Here is a 24,334-nt window from a genome sequence, read left to right as displayed (position 1 = left end):
TCTACTATAAGGTCCTGAGGTGGAAAAGTTTGCCCTTGCTGAAGGTTATCTATCCTGAGAACAACTATGTGTGGCCCTAAGGCGTTGATTCCAGCCATACGCCCTTGAAGATACATAATTCCTGCAAGGAGCATTTATTGACTTCTGGGCCGCTTCCAGTCCTGAACTCTATTCCCTCTACTTCAGTGCGTCATAGAGAGGAAGTTTGGGAAGACATCATACATAAATGTGCATGAGCTCAAGCCCATAATCAAGAAGCAATGGGACAACATGTTCCCCAATTATATTGTGCCAACCTGCACCAAGTTCCGACCTCGTGTAGAGGCGGCCATATTGAAAAAGCTTTAAAGGCCAAACCTGAAAAAGTTTTTATGGTCATTTTCGTGTTCTACGGCTTAAATAACAATAATAAATGTGGGTATTGACCTGGAGGCGCTCCAAGATCTTCATTTCTTTGCATAGTGTTATGGGTATGAATAAAGAGCTAGAGCAGTAGACTCAATCCAGTTTCGCAATTGTTTCTTTTTATTCTCGAAAAAATTGTATATAATATATTATTATGTAGGTATAGAATATAAATATATATAAATATTTATAGAAGTAAAAAATATTTCTTTCTATCGGCAAGTATACAGAGGTAAATCTTTTATAATGTCGTATTTATATCAACGCTGTTACAAAGCAGGTGCATAGGCATATCATAAGTATATGACAAAAATAAGGCCATGTTCATTTAATGTTAAAAACAATATTATTTCTTTCATTACCTAAAAGTACAATTTTATTATTTATTTTTAAATTTAGTATGAAACCCAAAGCTAAGTATTGAATAATGGTTCTTAAGTAGTGTGTGTAGCCTGTAGCGTTTCTTCTCCTCTTTTTCTGGGGGCTTCCTTTCAAATTGTTAATCTAAAGGGCAATATTTTCTTTTTTATTCTGAATAATGCTATTAATTAAATATTATTAAAAATCTTTGCAAACAAATTATGTACTACGAACAAAGATAAATGACAAAAAAAAATCTCTTTTTGTACTCATTACAAGGTAATGAGTTCAAATAAAAGAAGGCAGATGTGATGATGAAGATTGATAGTAATTATAATAATGATAATAATATAATGATAGCAACAATAATAATAATAATAACTTAAATATCTGAGCCTTTAGTTGAAATAAGGCTATGTCGAGAGGCACTGAGTTTTTTAGGAGAGGCTGATTCGTAGGAAGATGATTTACGGGATCCAGTAGAAGAAGAGGATGAAGAACCAGAGGACTTGGAAGATTTACGAAGGTTCACCACTGAAGAAGAGGATGAGGAAGAAGTCGAAGACGTGGATTTTTTATGATTATCTGTCGCGGAGTCGTTGACACGATGATGATGATTATGATGAGTTGTTGAGGTTTCATTTATTTCTGCTGCTCCAAGAGCATTTGTTAAATAATGTCCGTAATGACGCTCTTGCGCTTCCAGTTGAAATGAAAAATCATCTTCAAGTGCCTAAATAAAGTAGAAAATATATTAAAATTTAGAAACAAATATATTAGTAAAAAAAAAAAAAAAATGCAGAATATTATTCAAAAACGATTAAATTAGTCTAATTACAATTAATTTAAAATGGTCATACAGCATACAAAGATATATTGAAATGTCTTTTCCTTTCAATATTCCTAGTTAACTCCATAGAGACTTCTATTGACAGTTTGACATACAATCACTAGAGATGGGATTTCTAATAAGGGTGCAAGATATGGCATTACTGAAGTAAGCACATTGTTAACATCAGCTGCCTGTTATGACTTTTGGAGTAAAAAATGAATTGCTGCTATTAAAATATTCATAATTATATTTAAAATCATATATATTTATTTTAGGTAGGCGAGAACTCTTCTTTTAGAGGGAGATGTCAACACATCCATGACTGATTAAATAACACAAGAGAGCACCCATTTTGTACAAATGCTAGCTAAAAAAGGAATTTATCTTTGAGCGCAGAATCCAAAACTGATCCCAGTTTTTCTCTCAGTTATTTGAATTCTGAAATATCTGTGATTATGGTAATTCGGGACTATATATTATCGTTCAGAGATTGTTTTACCCCTAAAACAATCCCCAATTAAAAACTTATGTAAAAGTGCTTTTTATCATTAAATAGTGTTTTTATTGAGTCTGTATCTTATTCTGAACTCGATATATTTCCTTTTTTGTAGGCTGAAAAATGAAACTCTTCTTTAAACCCTTATAACTTATTCATAATATGAGGAATATCATCGTTTATATTCTAGAAAAATATTCAATGTATAATTTAAAAAAAAATCTATTTAAAAAATATGCAACTTAGGTCGAAGGGTTTTTAAGATATCGGCAATTTTCGTACTTTCCGCAGTTTTTATTGAACGCACTGTAGTCCGAAGTCGCAAAAATCGGTGTATATTATAAGATAATATCCATTTCAAACCGTCAAAGTCTATACTTTGACCAATGACTCAAAATGATTATTAAAAGTTAAGCATTACAACAAACCAAATCAGGATGATGAATGATTTAAAATATACACACTAAAGAAATATATCTATGAATACAAACTATCAAGTGCTGAGGATTTGATACATTAAAGCCACAAACTTTATATTTCTTATCTCAATACAGAATAATTTATATAGCTTACTAAAAGACCATGACTATCAACTGTAACGAGTAAATCTGGAATAACCTTAGTTTAATTAAATGATAAGCGCGTTTTAGTAGGTATATGAAGGAGGGGAAGGATCAAAGCGGGAGATTTTAAACGTTACCAAGGAAGTGAACCTTGATTTACAGATTATAATTATCACAAAACAACAAACATGCATCAAACTAAAAAAAGAAGGCCAAGAGGAAGTCATGGTATTCTTGAAGCCTTTTGAAATTATGAAGGTATAACACAAATACATTAGGTATAGGCACTTAAAACAGAGATGGGGCTTTCAAATCAAATCAAGCAAGCAAGCAGGCAGGCAAGTAAATATCATACCCAAATATATCTTATTTGACTTGCTGATTCCGATGAGATGATTTAACCAAAGAACAAGAGGGAGAGGATTCTCGTATGCTTTCAAGTGCCATCCAAGGAACTCCTTTGTTGGAGGAAACAATATCAGGAGGAGGATGTAAAACGGGTGGATGATTGATATAAATAGCACAATTTTCGGAATGATTTACAGGATTCGTAGGACTATACGTAGGATAACTTGTTTTAAACATATCATCCGTAAAATATTCAAATTTTGCAGTAAATCTAGGACTGGAGGGACAAGCTATAAGTGAGACCAGAGAAGAGGATTTTCGTCTAAGACGACGAGGGGATTTTGGAGAGAGTGGAGGTGGTAATTTCTTAGTTACTTTTCTCTTATGATGATCATCAAATTCATCATCTTCGAAGGAAGATGAATAACTTTCCCGCGTTGGCGCATATGACATAGAACGGAGGACTTCTCTAGCAGCCGAGCCTGGAGGGGGAGGAGGTGCGTCAATGCATCCGAAGAATGGAACATAAATGCTCACTAATCGAGGTGGGGGAGGGGACTTAGGTAAGCCGGATGAGGAACTACTGCAACTAGTGCTTGTGGGGTAATACAAGCTATTCCAAGAAGGAGATCTTTTATAAGAGCTATTCTGATAATAAGGGGGATAAATTGGAGGAAAGTCAAAGTAATCATTACTTCGTGATCCTGAAGATAAGGATTGGTAATACCGTGCTTGAGCCCAATACTCAGCACTCAACACTCCCTCAAATTGCTGTAATTATAATAATACAAAAAATGAAATTAAAAAAGAATGTCTTGTCATGAGAAAACTTGCGCAAATATATAAGTAATTATAATTAATATTTAGTTGGAGAGACCAAAGACGGTTCAATATAAAAACTATTGTATCATATACAGCAATATTACTTCCTTTTTCATAATGCATGTTAATGAGTAGCCCCTACTGCAGAAGATGGGCTGGAGGGGTTGTAGCCCCTCCCAAAAAATAAACTAAAAATTTAATTTTATGAGAATAACTATGGATTTTTGAAAATTTCATAAAATTTAATATTTAAAATATAATTTTTGAATTTTTTTTTGAAATTTTGGAGTTTAGATTGGTGATGAAAATGAGTTGATTGATTCAATTTCCATAATTATAAATTTTCAAAATCTTTGAACGTAAATAAATCCACAGATAATAATTCTAGTGAACTGAAATTGGTGCAGGTTGTCCAAATCGGGTGATTGGAACCGGATTTTCCCCTGAAAACCCCACAGTTTCAGGACCTTTGAGGAATCCTCAATAATTAATTACTTAATTAACAAATCAACCCACAACCAAGGAATAAGATATCCTCTCAATTAAATTTTGCATCTTTTTGTATAAAATAACTATCCCTCTAAAACCTATTCATGGATAAGTTATTCAAAGAGAAGCAAAAAAATCATCAGATATTAAAATACGTAAGTGTAAAACAAAACTTTAAATGCGTGCTATCATTATGAAAAAAAAAAAAAAAAAAAAAAAAAAAAAAAATCTGATATAGAAAACTTGTTGTATTGCCTTTTTGGAAAAAGAAAGTTATGTTTCAGCAACCTGTAATGCAGATTATTCTGGGACAAGAATCCATGATTTTTAACAAACCCTCTTTTGAGATATTGGACAAAAATGGATTTTGGAAGTGAAGGGTAATATTATTGTCATATTAGAGTCCCCGTTTTTGATTGTTTTTTTTTTCTGACTCTTACATCCATTGAATTAATTATTTTTCAATCAATTGATCAAAATACTAACCTCACTCATTGAGGACAAATCTTAGATATTACAACACTCAGTAAAAAGAGGACTGTTGCAATTTTTCTCGTATTACTTTTTCTTTGGGATTATTTTATACAATCACACATCACATCAACATTATTATCCAACACTTAAAAAGGTCTAGTCATTTATTAATCAAAAAATATTACTTAGTCTCACTTTCTTAATTTCTAACTCAAATTCGATATTTTTTAAACTGTTGCAACTTCCTCTGATCCACTGGACAGTTGCAACAATCCACAGGTTGTACTCAAATTTAATTCGCAAAAAAATTAAAATCACTTCAAACAATAGAAATGCATATGTAGGTAGTATTGGTAGATAAATTGATTTCCTGTAAGCATTTTTCCTGAAAATTCCATTTCGAAATAATAAAAAAGAAATTATCTCTTTATAGAAAATAATTTACTTAGATCCCTAATCTTTAAAAAATGGGAATCTCCTTCACTTGAATAATGATACCTTATGAATGATGAACTATCAAAAATTAAGGTCTTACCTGCTTGCGAGGCTTGATCTGTGCTTTCCATTCCCGGATTTCGAGAGCGTAACTCTCATCGAGCTCTTTTAATTTACTCGTTTCATGCTCCATGAGCATTTTTCTCTTCTCATTTTGAAGCTGTTCGAGCTCCTTAACTGCGGATTGCGAAGAAGCTCTGGATTCTTCTAATTGGCGATGATGCTTCAACTCAAAACGTTGTTGTTCCGCGCGATAACGTTTCTTTTCAGCCTCTTGGAACTGTAAATAAAAATTAGGACATGATTTGACATTTTTTTCCTACTAATTAAGGGGGCTCATTACTTTTTTCAATCTGTCTTTTTCTTCTGTAGGTTTCAAAACCTCGTGTAGATTAGTAACAGATATTCGCATCGACTCTCTGAACATCATTTCCCGAGCCTTCATTTCTTGGCGAATTCTCTTTGGAAGTGCTTTTCGTTCAAGAGTTTGATTTTTTATAAGTTCTTCTTCTTTACGATCCATAAGCCGTTTTAAATGCTCTAACTCTTTTTCGTGATGAACCTATGAAAGTAATTAGTAAAAAACATATTGTCTTACAAATGATATTGTAGCGCAAAAACGAGGTTAATATGATAGAAACAAGTCAATTTGTTTAACGCTCTTTGGTCGAGATTACAATTTAAGTTGTAGGTGATCAATGATCTATATTTGAACATAGAGACTAAAGCTAGTACTTACAAGCATCTGATGCCTTTGAAGGAAAAACACATCCTTCAATTGGCGTTTATCAAGTTGATGCCGTTCATGTAACTGTCTCTCTTCCATCTCCCATATAGCAGCTTCTCTGGCTCTCATGAGTTGCTGCTTTTGCTGAAGAAATTGCCGATCCAATAAGGCAATTTTTTCCTTATGCGTGTCACTTAATCGTCTGAGACATGTCTCATGTGACTCATTTAGTTTACACAGAAAAGTATTTTCCTATATGAATTAGAATGATTATATGTTATATAATGTATTTTGTGAATTGACATGGATATACCCTTTCCTGTTGCTCCTTTTCCAAGACCTCTTTACGAAGTTTCAACTCTTCCTTTCTTCTGTCTTTGGGAAGTAGCTCAACTTCTTGTTTAAGAAGCTTCATTTCTTGTTTTAAACTTTCTCTGAAGGCCTTGAGTTCTTTTTCTTGTTCAGCTCTAATTTTCTTTGAAGTCGCTTTTAAATCAATATGTTGCTGTTCTTCGGCCTTGTCGACTTGTTTCTTTTGAGTCTCAACCATTGAATTTAAATCATTATCGTAATTTTTAACAAGTATTCCTTTTTCCAGTTCGAAACGTTTTTCCTGTTGTTCCTTGCAAAGATTATTTTTAAACGCCAAGTCTTGAAATTGCTTCTGCTCCTGCTTTTGTAGCAATTTTAACTCTCTGAGTTCTTGCTTACGGAAATAATGTTCATCGTAGAAACGTTCATTTTCATCATCCCCATAAATTACTTTGCTTGATGTCGTTGTCATGACAACACCATCTATCTCAAATCTTCGTGTTCGTTTGCGAGTCTTCTTTTTCAGGTTCATCTTCTGAATATCATCCTTAGTTAATGGGGTTTTGCGTTCGACTGCAGCACCAATATCCGAAGGTACTTCATTTGAAGCGTTGTTACTACTTAAAACAATTGGAACTAGAGGAGTTCCTCCCCCATTTTCTTCAGAAGCAGAATTTGCTGGAGTAGAAGGATCGTCCTCGTCGTTATTATATTTAGTGTTAGATTTGCGAACTTTTTGCTGTTGTTGTTGTTGAGTGGTGTATAAACGACGATTCTGCGGAGTAGACGTTGTAATGACAGTGGTAGAAGTCGGAGTTTCATTCTTCTTCTTCTCAGGAGTTACAATCCTGGGAGGAGGCGTCACTTCGAAATCTTCTTCATCCTCTCTACCATTCAAAGCAGTATCATGGTCGGTATCAGATGCTCCTAACGTTGTGCCTTCAACGACGATCGAGGCAGATACATTAGGTGAAGATATAATTGAGGAAGATGAATGATGACTAGCACTGCTAAAGGAACGTTCGACAGCAGTTCCACCATCGTTTCTTACGTGATCCTTGTCTCCACCCACGACAACAACAGATACATAACTAGCATCTGCGGATTTAGTAACTGAAGGGGTTGAAGGACAGGGTACAACAGATTGAATCACCATTGGACTAGAAGATACTGAAATGTTGTTACTCTTATTCCAATCATTATTTTCCGTATCGACGATAGGAGGCGGTGGTGGCGGTAATGGTGGAATAATGAGGGCTTGCTCTAAAATGTCTTTTATCATTTGTTTCGAAGAAATTTCTTCTTCCTCTTCCTTAATTATTTGAAATTCGTCCGTAAAGTAATGTACATCCTCAATATTTTCCTCCTCATCTTCTTCATCGTCATCGAATCCAACTGGAAAAAATATATATAATTCATGTATCCATAAATTATATATTTATTATGCAAGTACTCACCCATAATACTATTTTCAGCTTCTTGTATTACGGAGTCCAGGGTCTGTAATGCACTTTCTTTTTCGGGAGAAAATCTAGAGTCTTCATCTTCACGATCCCTCTGTCTAGGGTTATATTCAGATTGCTCCGAACTTTCACTGATTTCATCATTTTCAATGATATTATCACTACTTTTATCTTCGATCGTAACCACCTCCTTACCAATATTTTCCTTTTCTTCCTCAATCAGAGGATAGGGCACATCGGCAATGCTTTGTGGACGGGAAGGAGCTTTAGTATTAAAGTCATTAGTGCTAATGGATTTTCCACTATCCACGACATTGCTACTACTTTTGATTTTACTATTAACCACCATACTAATAGGCCGCGGTGGAGCAGGTGCTTTGGGCTTAATTTTGTTAGGCCGAAGTGCAATACCGCCACCTGGTGAACTTTTAGGCGGAGTGGAAACTGAATGGCTTCTATTATTGTCCACAAGAATGGGTTTACTGGAAGAACTTATTATATTCGTTCTTTGCTTCGGTGTTTCAAGCGTAGCATGAGCGGATATCTTTCTATCCGCTCGGTCTAAATGATCAATACCACCTGAAAGGAAGGATACATACATAAATAATATTCCGTAAGTTGGATATGAAATATACTCACATGAAGAGGATGAGTTGTTTGACATATTGCTAAGAATGTCTTCTTCACTACAACTGGTTATATTTGAATCAGTCATCAAACTACTAATAGCAGAATCGCCGTCGAGATTATGCTGAAAAATGTATTTATATTCATTAGATACAGATATAAATATTATATTGATACAATATTAAATGATACAATATATTAAGTGTAATAATATAATTTAAGCTTTTATTCTATTAGGGCAAATAATTAATAAGTAAATATAAATTTACACATCTATCTATAGTTGGTCAATTTTTGGTGGAGCAGTATTGTCCAATGGATCCTTCCCTATTGTCAATATCCTTTATCGTGTACTCTTTAAGGACGAGGTCAAGTTTCACTAAGGTTAAAATCCAGAGAGAAGAGGAACAAATACTGAATAAAGGATAATATATGGGAGAATCCATCGAATTGCTGACATCTCCCTCAATTTCTTCCCGAGAAGGAGTTAAAGGCACGGATATGACTCATTGAATACTCTCTTTCCTTGACATTTAGGGATGTTTCTTTTTCTAATCAGTGATTACTACTAATTAATAGTAAATTATTTGCAGATTCTTGTAGCTCTTGTAAATAAAAACAGGCCCAATTATAGGGCAATTGGGTAAAAGGGCAGAGTGTCTCCAACAAAAAGTAAAAGTGAAACTAAGATTCACTTTTCCTGATACTCCACCAAAAATCGACTTATAATCGAACTATATATATTAGAGCGGTTTGTTTGTCAAACTATTTGTGGATTTTTTTTAAATGTTCCTTTAATTGGATAGATGGAGTTGCATGGATGAAGTATAAGTAAACATTATAATATTACAATTACTCCAACTAGCGTAGGAATCTAGTGTGAAGGACATATTTCCATAAAATATATTTCTTGCTCTAGGAATCACCTGGGCACGAACCTACGCTCGTTGTTGTCGAATTTAGATTACGAATAGTGGGCAAAGGTTGTCATATGGTAAGGGAAAAAACATTGGCAAAAATGCATTGTTCTATGTCGTTATTTTTAGGTCGCACATCTTGGTCAAAGTTCGGAGAGATATTTAGGTCCTTCTTTTCTGAATGTAAAAAATACCAAAAAAAAAAAAAAAAAAAAACAATGCGCGTTATATGCGGATCATAAAAATTTCCTTACTTTATTGTCTCTTCTTGCTCCAAAGGGAAATACTACAGAAGATATAATTATTAATACTTTTTATAGGTTAGAAAAATGTCTATTAAAATTGTTCCAAGTTAAATAACGAATAATGCTTTATCCTAATTTTTATTGACTAAATAATTAATTTTAGCAATTTATCAAACTTTGACTAGGATGTACAACATATCCCTGACATTACATTTTACATTCTTACCACATTACCACTTTTCCACACGGCCAGGCATTGAAAATAGTTGACAAAGAAACCCGCACACATCTGTATTAATAAATAAAAGTTTTTCTAGATGTTTTCAGATATCTCATTTTTGAGTGTTACTTCTTAATCTAAGAAATAACAATATAGCAAGTAGTGAGTTTAGCTAAGGCTCAGCGCGTCATATTAAAAAATAAAATAAAAGTGAATACATATCTAAGCATTAGCGTGCAAGTTTTTTTAACTCTAAATATTTGTTGGGGAATTATGTTCTTCTATACTAATAAAGTAATGTTTGGCTGTTCCTCGACGCCTAATAACTCCAAGTAATGCCGGGTACTACTGATAGTATATCAAAATCTATACAAAAATCACTCATCAGTTGTTTCATGAGCCTATGATACCTTTTCGATGCTGCCATTTCTGAGATTCAAAGGTGTGGCGTCGGATTTTTGATATGCAATAGCTTTCGAGATTTTCTTTTTTTTAAATCCCTGTTTTTAATGCAGCATTTGGGAGGAAAAAAGTGAGAGTCTCATCATAAGTCTCATCATACCACAAAAAAATATAAGTAAGCCAACAATTATAAACAACCCTTACACAATTTGTAATAATATAGAGAAGTATAGAGCGTTTTCACGGACGTCAGAGATTACATCATGACCCGAAAGAGACGCATTGTTGCAAGACGAAGATAAGTTGATGTAATTACAAAATAAATCTTAAAGAACTTCATGAGGACCGGTCCTTTGGACTGTCAGTACTAGAACAGATTTAAAAAAAAAAAAAAAAGTTGAGCAATGTCATCAAGGACTGAACTTTGTAAGTTTTAAGACTGAACTGGACCGGACCGAGACTGAACTGCAGTTCTAAAGAGGGAACAAAACAACATCATCTATATGTATGTATAAAAGTACTAATAAGGATGTCAGAGATAGGAATTGTCCATTTGGGGTATTTGCAGGCCAAAGTTTTATTCAATGCAACTTGATGAGGAAGAAAAACAGTGATATTTGTATTAAATCCAATAATTAATAGGTACTAAAAATCCCTATGAAATGACTATATTTTTTCTATTAATTAGTATGTTGTGGATCGATTAAGCGACGAAAAAAGTGGGATTATTATAGAAAAATATTTGCAAATAATGTAGTGTAAATATGTACATAATTAAGAATTTAATGACATATTTACAATACATATTAGTGTTAGATAATGATATATAAATAAGCTAGAGGTTAGAACAGTGATTCCCAACCGGGTAATCAAAAACTGTATTTTCTAAAAAAATGATCATAAATATTTATTTTTTTTCAATATTATCCTAGAACCAAATATTCGGGCAAAATTAGCCGCCCCCCACACACACAAAAAAACCCGTATAATTTGAATATAATGGGCCGCATAGCCACTTAAAATATTAAAATTGGGCGCAGAACCTTTTCAATTAAATTTCATGAAAAATGGATTTAAACAAAACTATTAAATACAAATTTATTTCAACTTTAGGCCAAACATGAAAAAAGGCAAAATCAAATTTGTCTAGTCCAAACTACCTCCATCAAAAAAGGCCAATCTGACAACCCTGTTAGAGTCACCGAAAATACGAAATTCTACGAGTTTTGATGATACTGTGACAATTTTGCTAAAAGTTACTACTTGAAGCGAGAATGATTAGGGGGCACAGGTTGGATATCCCTGGTCTAGGGTCTCCGCTATGATAAAAAGGTTAAGGTACAATTTTGATAGACAGAGTAAATATTTTATGACCTTTCATTTGTTGACCCTATTTGGACATCCAAAGACATTTTGAAAATAAAAAGAGGTCTCTTCTTATAATATTAGGTTTGGTTAGGCCTAGTAGATGGTCGACATCAACAACAATGCTTACCAACTTCACATGAAAACGCTCCCTCTCACAGGTGTATCTTTTAACGGTATGAATGAAAATATCATTCTATAATAATCTTTATGATGCACACGTTTTGACAAATTGATCCATAAAAAGTCATATATTCATTTATAACTTAGCTCTCAAATTATGAATATATAAAGATTTTTTTATGATCACTTCTGTAATTTATTTAATATGTATGTATATTTAGAACATTTTATGTTTCGTAATGTTTTTATGAATTTATAATATATATTTATATTAGAGTGACCACTATTTTTGAACCGTTTATGACCGTTGAATGGTAAAAAAGATCGGACCGATTAAAAAAAAGACTTAAAGGGGGGAGACTGATTAGGGAAATCATTCCTAAGACTAATGCAACACTAGGTTGTGATAATTTATTGATTTTAGGTATGTCCTAAACAAGGATATACATTTAAGTTGATGTGAGAAGGGCAAGTTGGTCATTGTCAAATTGTCATAAAAATCAACTAATGACCAACGATATCTAAAAAAGTTTTTCTCACTAATCTTGTACCAATTTAATTGTACACACACACTAAAAATTCTTCTCTCTTAAGACATTTTCGAAGTGTATCTTTGCCTCCGCCAACGAAGTTAAATATTTCCTCTGTTGTTTTTTTGGCTGTTGGTCACCAGGATTACTGCAAAAATTACTGATTGATTTTGATATAGCTTGCTAGGAAGACTATATATAGTCACAGTAAGAGGCCATTAAATTTTGAGAGATCAAAGGTCAAGGTTGCACAAAACATAAAAAATACACTATCAATTATCACTTTGGAACATATTGAGGTACAGAGCTCAAATTGGTGTCATTATGCAGATTCAATAAAGATGTTTATAACAAAAAAAAATTCAAGGTCAGAAATGCAATATCGACCATCTTGTTTGAACCAATTGAGATACAGAGTTGAAATCATCTCTTTATGATAGACAATACATACTAAAGTATGAATTCAATAGATATCAAATTTAATTAAATTCAATATGTTCAGTATGCCACATTTGTGACTTTAAAATGGAGAAGAAACAATAGTTTATTTTGGGAAATGACCATAAGTGGAGGATTGCACTCAACCAAGTGTTAATTCAATTTGATTTTTTGATTATGTGTAAATTATAGACCTTTTTTTCGACTGTCTCCTAGTGTTCTGGGTAGCCGGACTTTATGGGGATGACCAGTCAAATCCCTTTCTCCATAAAGTCCCTGAGCAGACTTTATGGGGAATATATGGAGCGACAAGTGGTGCCTAGTAACTTAAATATCAGACAGATCATTGTTATAAGTATGACGATAATATGTATTAAAATGCTTTAGAGTTTTTCCAGCCATCTTTAAACAAAATATATAGAAATACTAGTGAAAACTTCAGTAAATGCAAGATTCTTTGCTAATTTGAGCTCATTTTTATACTGACCCTAAAAATATTGATAAAATTGGTAGTTCGAGCCTAAACTTTTTCTAAAAAGGAAGAATTGGACTAACCTTGTTGGAAGAAAGAAAGAGAAAAGGAGCAGAAAGGAAGAAGATTGCTCTTTGAGAAGGAAGAGAAAATAATCAAACCTATATGCTTATAGGGGCTCAGCATCAAGCTAATATTACTAAGAGTTCGAATTAGTTGAGGTATTTCTATAATCTGCTGTCTACAATCAATTTATTCTTGCAAACTTATAATAAAACTAGAATGGGCACTCAGTAGAGCGCAAACCCTCCCCTTAAAATAAAATTGAGTTAAGTATATCAATTTGCTCCAAAGTTATGATCGACTATGCATTTTGTACGTTTTGTGTTACCGTGACCTCTCAAAATTTAATGGACTCTTACTGTGACCATATATAATCTTCGTACCATGTTTGATCAAAATACTTTTGCCATAATCCTGGTTACTAACAAACAGGTGCAAAAACATTACCTCCGTTCAACTTCGTTGGCGGAAGTAATCATCCAAAATCTTAAAATGCTTCTAGTGAGTTTTGACAATACTTGAACTATTTTTTTCATCCTTAGACATGCCATATTAATACTTTTAAATGAGTACCTTCAATTGCACTATTTTATTTCAAAATAGTAATCACTCTAATATATACAGATAGTTAGAAAGACATTACTTTGAAGTAATGTTGATACATTTATCTTGAGGAGGAAAAAAAAATGATGTGTCATGCAATTAGAATGAACATTAAGTAAGCAATGCATTATTCACAAGCAAATAAAAATAATTGTAATTAATCGCTTTTAATAATAATAATCATAATGTCTTATATAATAATTAATATCAATCAGCATATGCATACCAATATCATATCAATTACCTAATATTTGTTTGAGTATTAAGCCAATCAAAAAAGCAAATAAATAAAAACCGACGACTTCAGATCAACTTTTGAAGAAAAAAATAAAATGGGAAATTACTTTTTTTCACGAAATATTAAATGCATATAATGTAATGGCGTCATGGGACTTTGAGTAATCTCTGGAAAGCAGTGTGATTTATTTATAATTAATGTTGATCAAATCTAAATGTGAGAGAAGAATTTATACAGTGCAAAGCAATGTTAATTTAATATATTGTATGTATTTACAACGTTTCATGACTCAATTTTGAAACAAAAAATGCAATCTCATTATTATTACAAAATATTTGTGGATACAATTCATCTCTCTCTCTCTCAATTTCTTTAATATATCTCCATTAGTAGTACAAAATATGCATCTTGCCAACTAATAATAAGCCTGTTTAATATCACGGGTGGGTTTCAAAATAATAAGAATAATAATTTAATGAAGGAAAATGCGCATTTCAAAATTTAACGAATTAAAAAAGTAATTTCTTTGAATACATAAAATTCAATCGAATGACATAAATCTATTGGGAGCGAGAAGAGAGCGTCCAAAACTCACCATGAATAGTACTATTAGAACGTTTAATTTTACAATTTGTATCCTGAGTGCAATAATTAATTAAATAAGACAAATATTAGTTAAACAAAGGAGCGTAGGATTATTATTATTTTATATCATAAATATTTTATATATGTGGTGAGTCAACCCAAAATCCATCATGAACAAAAGAACAAATACTTAATTGATAATTAATTTCATGGGCATGGATATTGGTTAATTATAGGCTGTGTATTTACATTTCTGGGATGATTTCGGATACCTAAGAATATTAACTATAATATATATATAAATATATAAAAGATGTCCATTTCTAATTCTTTTGTGACGATAAATTATACTTTAAATCTCATTTGCAGTACCTCTAAAGGAGTAATCAAAATAATTTGTTGATAGAAATTGACGTTAATTATGTAATCATCCAGACTCAATTTTAACAAAAAAAACACATTTCAAGCTAGCTTTTGTGTTGACGGACACCATATTATATAGTTATTATCAATCTTCCTTATCTTAAAAGGAAAAAGTAAAAGAAATAAATCCATGACACATAATTAACAAAATTCCCAATAAATTTAGGAAAGTGTATTATAGCACGGACACGATTTCTTACAAATTACCCGGTCAAAATTAGACTCAGTATGCAATTAGAATATTAAGTTGTATGAAAATTAAAAATATATAACTTCCAAACTTTAGCATCATCACTTGCCAAAACTGATTATTAGATAAAATATTATAAAACACGAGAGAATAACAGTGAAATGATTAAACTCTCCTTAGGCCAACACAAAAAAAAAAAAAAAAAAAAAAACAATAAAGTATACAATTCTACCTCTTTTTCATCTTCATGAATATCCATAATTTCTTCATGGACAATCTCTGCCTTAAATTCTGCCAATAGATCGAGTAAAGGTTTTGAGTCAGTTGCATTACAGATAAATGGATGCTGAAAAATAATTCAACATATGAGTTGTGAGGATTCACCTTCCTATTAGAATAAATGTCTTACCTTGAGCAATTCTTCTGCTGTAGGCCTTTGCGTAGGGGACTTAACAAGACACAACTTAAGAAAGTCATTAAACTCTTTAGACCATTTTGAAGGTTTATCCAGTCGAGGTGGATCGGATTTTTGAATTTTTAATAGTACTCTCATGGGGGACATGTCATGATATGGAGGTTCCATTTGTGCTAATTCAATTAGAGCGATTCCTAAAGACCAAATATCTACTTTATAATCGTAGGGCTGATCTCTGACAGTTTCACATTGGACAACTTCAGGTGCCATCCAATAGGGAGTACCAATAAATGTATCACGTCTTTGCGATTCAGTAACATTTTTAGCAGAGACTCCAAAATCCGCTAATTTAACACTTCCATCACAACAAATTAAAATGTTTCCCGCTTTGAGATCCCGGTGAATGATAGCTTTCTTGTGAAGATACACAAGAGCTTCACAAACTTGACGACAGACGTAGGCAATTTGTTTCTCTGTTAATCCTTTTTCTAAATCAATTATTATGGTATCCAGAGCACCACCATCACAAAACTCGAGGAAAATCTGCAATAAAGTAGTATTTGGTTACAATAATGATGCATACATATATATATATATATAAAAAGAGACTCAATTTGTTGTCAAAATGCATATTGTATAGATATTTGTGATTATTCATTGAATAAGAACAACATCAACAACAAAAAAAGGCCACAAGTAATGAGGGAAGCTCTACACATCGATTAGTCAAAAATATAAATATTCAAAACAACATAAATTTGAATAATAATTAAAATACGTTATGAGATGTAAGTTTCTTATTTACGCCTTAGTATTTTGTTTTATTACTTATTATTTTACAAGGTCATAATTGTGATAAGGACATCAAATTCATATATAACCTTATATAGTAGGAATATTATTAAGGCTATATATACATATCCCTTCCTCTAAGTATGGAACGAAATTAAAATTCTCTCAATTAACCAATTTTGCATAAGTGTTGAATGATACAACGTTTCTGTTTTTTAAACGTGGCTTTGAATAAAATTTAATGTCGTTCTTATTCACATGTTTAATGTAGGGTCATGTAATATGATTGTATGAGGTTAGGTAATGAGAAATAACCCTTGATTAAATATATGCAAACACTACATTGTCATTTTAAAGGATTCTATGCATGGGATATTATTGTATCCATGTTATGAATGAGATTCCTTTCTCAATTTGTGGAGGGAGTGGAAATTTCATTTTATAAATGATATTTTGCCCCGTCGTTTATTTTTCTTCCATAAACGAAATAACGACACACAAGACTAAAAATTTTTACTTCACATATACATACAGGCCAATATTTTAGATATTTATGTTATTTGAAGGCTTAATTATTAAATTACTGGGACGAGATAGAATACCCATGAATTAAGGCTATAGTTTAAAATCTATATTTAAATAGTGAGACTTATATTGATCCCGATATGGCCTCTCTCTCATTTTTTTAATGTGACGATCCTTTTTGGATAAATCTACTTCAAATTGCTATACTCACAAAGAGTTAAAGAGAAATGCAAAATCCTAATTGGTTAGTTGTGATATTTAAGGTAAAACGCAAATTTGGAATAGACCATTACTCATTGTGTAAGAATGGAGTTTCCATGCTTCATTATGTAAAATAAATATCTGCAATATATACACAGGCATTTCATAGATACATTTGCGTTAATTATAGGCTTATTACTGATAAATTAGGTGATTGATTAGAGCCCCGCTATGGTTTTTTGTATAAAAATGGATTAATTTTGGTTTAATGGAATTGTAATTTGCGCACACAATTGGAGTGTGAATAAGAGTGGTGATAAGGACTGATTTACCCATAGCTGATCAGCAAAGAAGTAAGCTTCAAAGAGTGTGATCACGTTGGGATGAAACATTTCCGAGAGGATATCGATTTCCACGGCAAAGTCCTCTAGATCCTCTTCGTGAGTGAGTCGACATACTTTGGCCGCCGCTAATTTTCCAGTCTCTCTATGACATGCCTTATGGACTTTTCCGAACGCTCCATCTCCGAGATCTCCCACAATTTCCCATTCTTGCTCTGGATCCAGCCCAGTTTTGATATTGGGAGTGATGCGACCCTTGAACCCTTTGCCTCCGCCATCAGAGCCTCCTCCGAAGTGGAGGACCTTCTTCAAGTGACTCAAAAAAGGCATCCTTCACATTATTATTTGCTCCTTGGGTTTTTTAAACATTTATTAATTTAGTAGAAAAAAAAGTAAAAACACTCCTTCCAATCCATTCCTTAATAAAGAAGTTCGCTCTTGGATATCATAGAATAAAATTCTTCAACAATTTACCTTCTTCTCATTCTCCTTAAATTCCATTTTCTCTCTCTCTCCCTCTCTACGTCTCTCTCTCTCTATCTCCCTCTCTTTCCTCCTTTTTTTAATTCAGCTTCTTCTTCTTCTTCTTCTTCTCTCCTTAAGATCGAAAAGAGAGAGAGAAAAAAAAGAACACCCTTTTTCTTTTTAGATTACTTCGTTATGCCTTGTACAAGTTGCGGTTTTGTACAAGTTGTAACTTGTACAACTTATAACTCAATTCATATGAAATGAATAATTATTTTGAATGAAGTATTTGCACCGGTGGAACTTGGAATGTGAGGATAATAATAACTTGTTGGGCATAAAACTGACAAATTTACAAGTAATCTTGATGAAGCTTGGATTTAAAAAATACTTAATATATATATTAAATACTTTATTTGAAAATAATTAAAGTAATATGTACTAAAAATGGCTAGATTTGTACATTTTTTATATCTCTATCGATTAAGGACGAGGAACTTAGGGTATTTGTTGGAAAATATTTTATTCTTTCCATTGTAATAGTTCATTTTTATCAATAATGTGGAAATAAAATTGCATAAGCATATATTTTTAATTCCTTTTGGGAATCGGATATAGAATAAAACTAAGAAGTAGAAGGATAGACAATAAGGTTTAAGTCTTGTTATTTGCTGGTCCCATTTTGACATCCAATAGTTCACTATTTTTCTTAATATTAATGAAAAAAAGGATGTTTGTTGTTTAAGCCCCAAAATGGCCGACATAAAATATGCTGACCTCATCTGAAAGCGCTCTAGATATAAGTTAATCATGTAGTTTTTTACTTTTTTTTGATTTATGAAAACTCTTAACTCATTTGAGTCCATATTTTGATACTTGCATTGGACTGGAAAGTTCTTTCATCTTTAAAAAAATGGATATTAAGTACTCTTTAAAGTATATTTTATTTTCTGAGGACTTGAACTTGACTCGATGGATTTATTCAAGAACTTGGATATGAGAGTAAAGATTTGAGACTCAACTCGGACTTGTCGTATAAGGACTTTCCCCCACTTATATAAATGAAAGATCAGACCGGAACATTCAATAATTGAATGTTCCATGAATGGGTCGATATAATGTATTAATGGTGTTATCTCTTACTTTTAAAAAAAATAGGAAATTACAAATTGATAAGTATATTCTGTAACACGGAATATAGTTCACAATTACATTACTCATGAATACATAATAACCAAATAATTGTAAAGCCTAGATTAAAATGAAATAATAGGATCAATGTAGAATTTAATTGGTAATTAGAATGTTTTAAGACGAAGAAATTGCAACTGATACAAGTTCCTTAAACCAGTTGCAACTTGTACACAATATATAATAATAGCTTAACTACTAATGCAATACTACGTTCTGTAAAACAATATATAAGCAGCCCAACCGTCCTTCAGCTGCATATAATATATTCCTTTCATTCACTCCCAGTTTCAAGCAAGCAGAAAGACACCTATTTGATATTTGTTTTAGTAGTAGCGTCCAAGGAGCCAACACTGCCTATTTATTCCCGCTTATATATTAAATTTAATAATATATATTTCATGTACAAGTTGTTTTTTTGTACAAGTTGCAACGTGTATAAGAAAACTGTACAAGTTGGAGCTGAAATGAAGGATTTACATTACTTAGAATGAGGACCATGCAATACTCCATAGATTAGTGATATATTATTAGACGTGTAATTTTAGAGTATTTAATGCATGTTATTAATAAAGTATAAGTATACTTTAGTATATTATAAAATTCAAATACCCATATATATATATATTACTGACAAATACATAATAACCTTGCAATGATAGTATCAATTAATAGTTGGTTATTAGAATGATCAATGTTGAAATTAAATAATGCATTTTAAGGATAAGACAACTTGTACAATTTTTTATACAAGTTACAACTTCTACACAACCTGCTCTAGGTAATTTATTTATCATCTTGTAGTTGATGACGTCAGTATTATTCTAGGAATGACGTCAATTGACACCTTCTATTTCATTTTGATTTATGGCTATATATTTAGCTACCTAGCTAAGTAAATATGATAAATACAAAAAGAGATATAAATTATATAGGAGTATAATATCATATCAATTATGTTCTTATTTTATCTATTGATGTTAGGAATGCGGTGTAAATACCTACGTTTTTGAATATTTGCCAAAATATTCAAAAATCATGTTGTTTACTTATTATAATTTATGGGGTAGCTAATTGCTTTATCCAGTGTAATTTTTGAATACGTAAAGTACGGAGAATCCTTGAACTATATAGAAATTTAAGATGGGAAATTACATAATGGATATTATATCAATTTTGTAAATATTATTTACTATAGCCAGGGATGGTTTGCATTTACATGATTTCTTTGGATTTTATATGGTTTTTACGGCTGAAGTGTCTGCGTGAGAAAATGAATGAATGCTAGATCGAAAAAAATTAATTGGTGGGTAATTGAAAATAATGAATATGGTTAATGTTTTTCTAATGAAAGCTAATTATTTTTCAAAAGAGCGATAAATAAATCTATCTCAGGATTCTCAAGTCTGACGGATTTTCAATCAATAACACGCTCTCACGAATTTATCACGGCGTTACCTCACTAACACAAAGATAATATCCTAAGTATTTTTGTTGTCAGCGGTCGATTATCTCATCTCGCTTGATACAACATGACTCATGGCTATTTTACAATGTATTTTTTTTTTGATAAATAATTAATTAAAGTAATATGTTATTCTATGCTCCGTTTCCAAAGGAACAGGAATACAATTTCTTGTTTATCCCTCGTCATTTATAGGATATATGTATATATTGGTCATTTTATTATTTATAAAATGACCTTTTGGCTATCATATAGTAATACAAATTAATAGCTACACTTATACTAGATTAATATAGTATTGCTTACTAATATTCCATTAAATAAAGTACAATGTAGATTTAAATATTACAAAATATATTTTAAAATTCGTGAAGAAATAATATATGAAAAGGTGATAGTCTGGGAGTGCATAGGAGATATATAGAAATTGGTGTGATTGACTTATTTGGCATACTACCAGATGATTTCCGGCCTTTTTTATGTCTCTTTTCGCAGGAAAGGTTGCGTTATAGAAAAAAGGTAAAGACGTGTTATATCATATATCCAAAAAGTTTAAAATGTCTGATTTGGAACCACAATATTTTAAATGTGAGTTGATCAACCCCCACGAATATCTCAACCTCGACTGAGAAAAGGGAAAGGAAAAATTGAGAAATTAAATCTTATTGAAAAAAATTATTAAATTATTAAAAACTATTAAAAAAATTAAATTTTTTGGAATTTATTTTTCAACGATCCATAGTGAAAAAGAAATCAGAAATTCTACGAATTCTATACAAAAGTCCTTGTTTTAAATTAAATCAGAGGTGCCCGCAGGATTGTATACAAATATATATATATACAGGGTGCGGGTTTACAATTAAGAATTTTTTTAAACTGGGTTTTCTTGGGAACCCTTAGTCATACAGCTTTCAAAACAAGTTTATCAGATTCAGCAGACAATTTTGTATAAGTTCAATTTACAAAGCGTTGAAAATGTCCTCCGAGTACGACCTTCGTGCAGCGATCATTGTCTCCCTCCGTGAAGGCATGCGCCCAAAGAGATAATGAACTTTCTCAAGTCGTCCTCTGCCACCATGTACAAAGTCGCAAAGGAGTTCAAGGAGTCTGAAGGGATGGGAACACCAGCAAGGAAGAAGGCAGATCGATCTGCGTACAAAATTGGCGTCGGACAATTTGGAGATGTTCTAGTCTAAGGAAATGTGGCCCCTAGCTCCCCAGACTGCAATCCTTTGGACTATTTTGTGTGGGGTGTCTTAGAGAGGGAGTCCAACAAGCGTGCTCACAAAAATTTGGCTTCTTTGAGAGCCTCCATTATTCAGGCTGTGAACAATATGAATAAAGATCACCTGATCAAGGCGTACAACTGGTTCTGCGCTAGGGTGGAGGCCATGGTTGAGGCTGAGGGTGGTTGGATTGAATGATTAGGCTCATAGAGGGCCCCTACGTTTGTATATAAATGGATTTGTAAATATCTCTACTAATTTAAGAAATAAAAAGGTTTATGTCCTGGTCTCGAAAATTCTTAATTGTAAAACCGCATCCCCTGTATATATATATATATATATATTTATTTTTTTGGGGGGAGGGTTACAACCCCTCCAGCCACCCTCTGAGGACGCCCCTGTAAATTAATACAAAAATCTCAATCCTGAGTAATTCCTGTTTTAGTTCAAGGACGTAGAGTCAAATGCTCTAAATCATACAAGAGTCAACTTAGGATAATTAATTTAAATATCTGATAGAAAAATACCCCCAATAATAAGGACTAGTATTTAAGTGGTCAGAAGTTTTCTGCACCTTTGACCAGGGATAGTTCACCCAAAATGGGGACCGTCCACCGAAATCGAGGAAGTCTGGTCAGCCCATTTAGTCCTAAAAAATGTATTTGTTTGTGAATACTGAATAGCTGGGGATTTTTGAAATTTTTCAACGAATAATATAATTTTTTTTTTTTTAAATTTTATATTTGAAATTAAATTTTTGAAATTTCTGTTTTCTTCTGAACAGCTTTGGATTTTTGATTTTTTTTTTTTCCAAAAAGTTTAATTTTATAAAAATAGCAATGGGTTTTTGAAAATATTTAATTTTTCAATTTATTTTTCAGAAAAATATAATTTTTCAAATTTTTTTGAAAAAAAAATATAATTTTAAAAATTCCAAAAACCAAACTTCCCACCAAAAAACAAAAACAAAAATAGATCCTGCAGCCACCCCTGCTGGTCATATTATCTTATATCAATATTTTTTTTTTTTTTGCATTCTCTACAGCATTGAACATAATTTATTTTAGAATTTGGTTGATTACGTTATTACACTAATGACGTCACGTGTGTGTAAGATTATAAATCTAAAAAATTAGTACGTTTATCTAATCCTTGATTACTAATAAATGTTTAGTTATCAATCATCATGTGTTTCTGCTTAAAATAGATTATTACTTCATGGAACATTAATCCACGAGCATGTTTAATATATATATGAAAATTTCCCTAACACCACAATATTTAAAAGGAACGGTGATGCATGTGGATATAAGTTACTCTAAAGGGCTTCAGTTTCAAGAAAATAGCCGTATAGTGAAAACCCTTCAGTTCTCCCGATTTTTTGAAGCACCACAGATGACATCAATTTATGATTTTTCTTTGAAAAGTCTGCAGTTTTGTATTCCTTTAACATAATTCACCTTGCTAATTCAATTGGGTTATAGGCAAACAAAAAACAATAATATCAGCAAGATGGTGTGACAGTATGTAACTTGGGATTGCAACACATATTTTCCACAGCGCCCTCTATCACATATCTATATAGTATGTTAAATAATTTTATCATTCAGCGAGAAGGGGCGTCCGTAGAGGGTGGCGCTGGAAGGGCTTTTTAATAGAAAATTTAATATTTGAAATTTTGATTTTACCAAAAAATTTAATTTTATGTGGACAACTTTGGATTTTGGAAATTATGCATTTGAAATTTTTTCCCAAAAAATTTAATTTCCTGTCAGCAGCTGTGAATTTTTAAATTTTTTATAAATAACTGTCGATTTTTGAATTTGTCTAGAAGAAATTTAATTATTGAAAATATTTATTATGTCATTTAATTTTTGAAAATATTTATTATGTAATTTAATTTTTTTGAAAATATTTATTATGTAATTTAATTTTTGAAAATATTTATTATGTAATTTAATTTTTGAAAATATTTATTATGTAATTTAATTTTTGAAAATATTTATTATGTAATTTAATTTTTCAATTTTTTTTCGAAAAAAAATTTAATTTTGGGATTTTGGCAAAGAAATTCGGACATGCAAACTTTGCCATGTATCAGTCGAAATTTTGAGCGGCTGTGATACACTAACGAATAGACGATAGGCTGAAGGCTACAATTCATGTAACTCCACTTATCGTTCTTTTAGAAGGGTAGATAAGGAATTCACATAAAAATTTATGAAAAACTATTGAAGAAATATGAAGATTTATTTAATAATCTTCAAATATGAACAATTCTCTCTTTCTTTCTGATTTGGAGGGATAATGAAAATACCAAATTAATATTTGTCACACAGCCACAATTTAATTTATTATGTCCACGTCCTTACCTTTATCAAATCACACAACCTTTCCTCCAAAAAGAAACAGAAAAAAGGACATCTGGTAGTTAGACAAATAAGTCAATCATACCAACTGCTATTTATCTCTGAAGTACTTCGAGA

The 24,334-nt window shown here is 31.9% G+C and overlaps 1 protein-coding gene across 4 annotated transcripts; it reads right to left on the bottom strand.

The window, feature by feature from the left end:
* Positions 1-502: 502 nt before the first annotated feature.
* On the bottom strand, positions 503-18,070 carry Slik (Sterile20-like kinase). 4 transcript variants are annotated; one of them, XM_071891485.1, is made up of 12 exons: positions 17,976-18,070; positions 17,493-17,919; positions 15,637-16,185; positions 15,460-15,573; positions 8,426-8,537; positions 7,781-8,365; positions 6,325-7,718; positions 6,024-6,263; positions 5,628-5,846; positions 5,325-5,564; positions 3,012-3,775; positions 923-1,498 (listed from the first exon to the last, which is right to left on the bottom strand). In XM_071891485.1, the coding sequence occupies exons 2-11, from the start codon at positions 17,829-17,831 to the stop codon at positions 3,023-3,025; spliced, it is 4,545 nt and encodes a 1,514-aa protein (XP_071747586.1). In that variant the 5' UTR covers positions 17,832-17,919; positions 17,976-18,070; the 3' UTR covers positions 923-1,498; positions 3,012-3,022. The 4 variants fall into 4 exon arrangements, with proteins under 4 accessions (XP_071747587.1, XP_040576633.1, XP_071747586.1 ...); XM_071891486.1 differs by lacking the exon at positions 3,012-3,775 and having other exon boundaries at positions 503-1,498; XM_040720698.2 differs by having other exon boundaries at positions 17,493-18,058.
* Between the last annotated feature and the right edge of the window lie 6,264 nt (positions 18,071-24,334).

The sequence above is a fragment of the Lepeophtheirus salmonis genome, chromosome 10 (assembly GCF_016086655.4).
Source record: "Lepeophtheirus salmonis chromosome 10, UVic_Lsal_1.4, whole genome shotgun sequence".
NCBI classification, from domain to species: Eukaryota; Metazoa; Arthropoda; class Copepoda; order Siphonostomatoida; family Caligidae; genus Lepeophtheirus; species Lepeophtheirus salmonis.
This window is presented reverse-complemented; position numbering and strand designations above follow the sequence as displayed.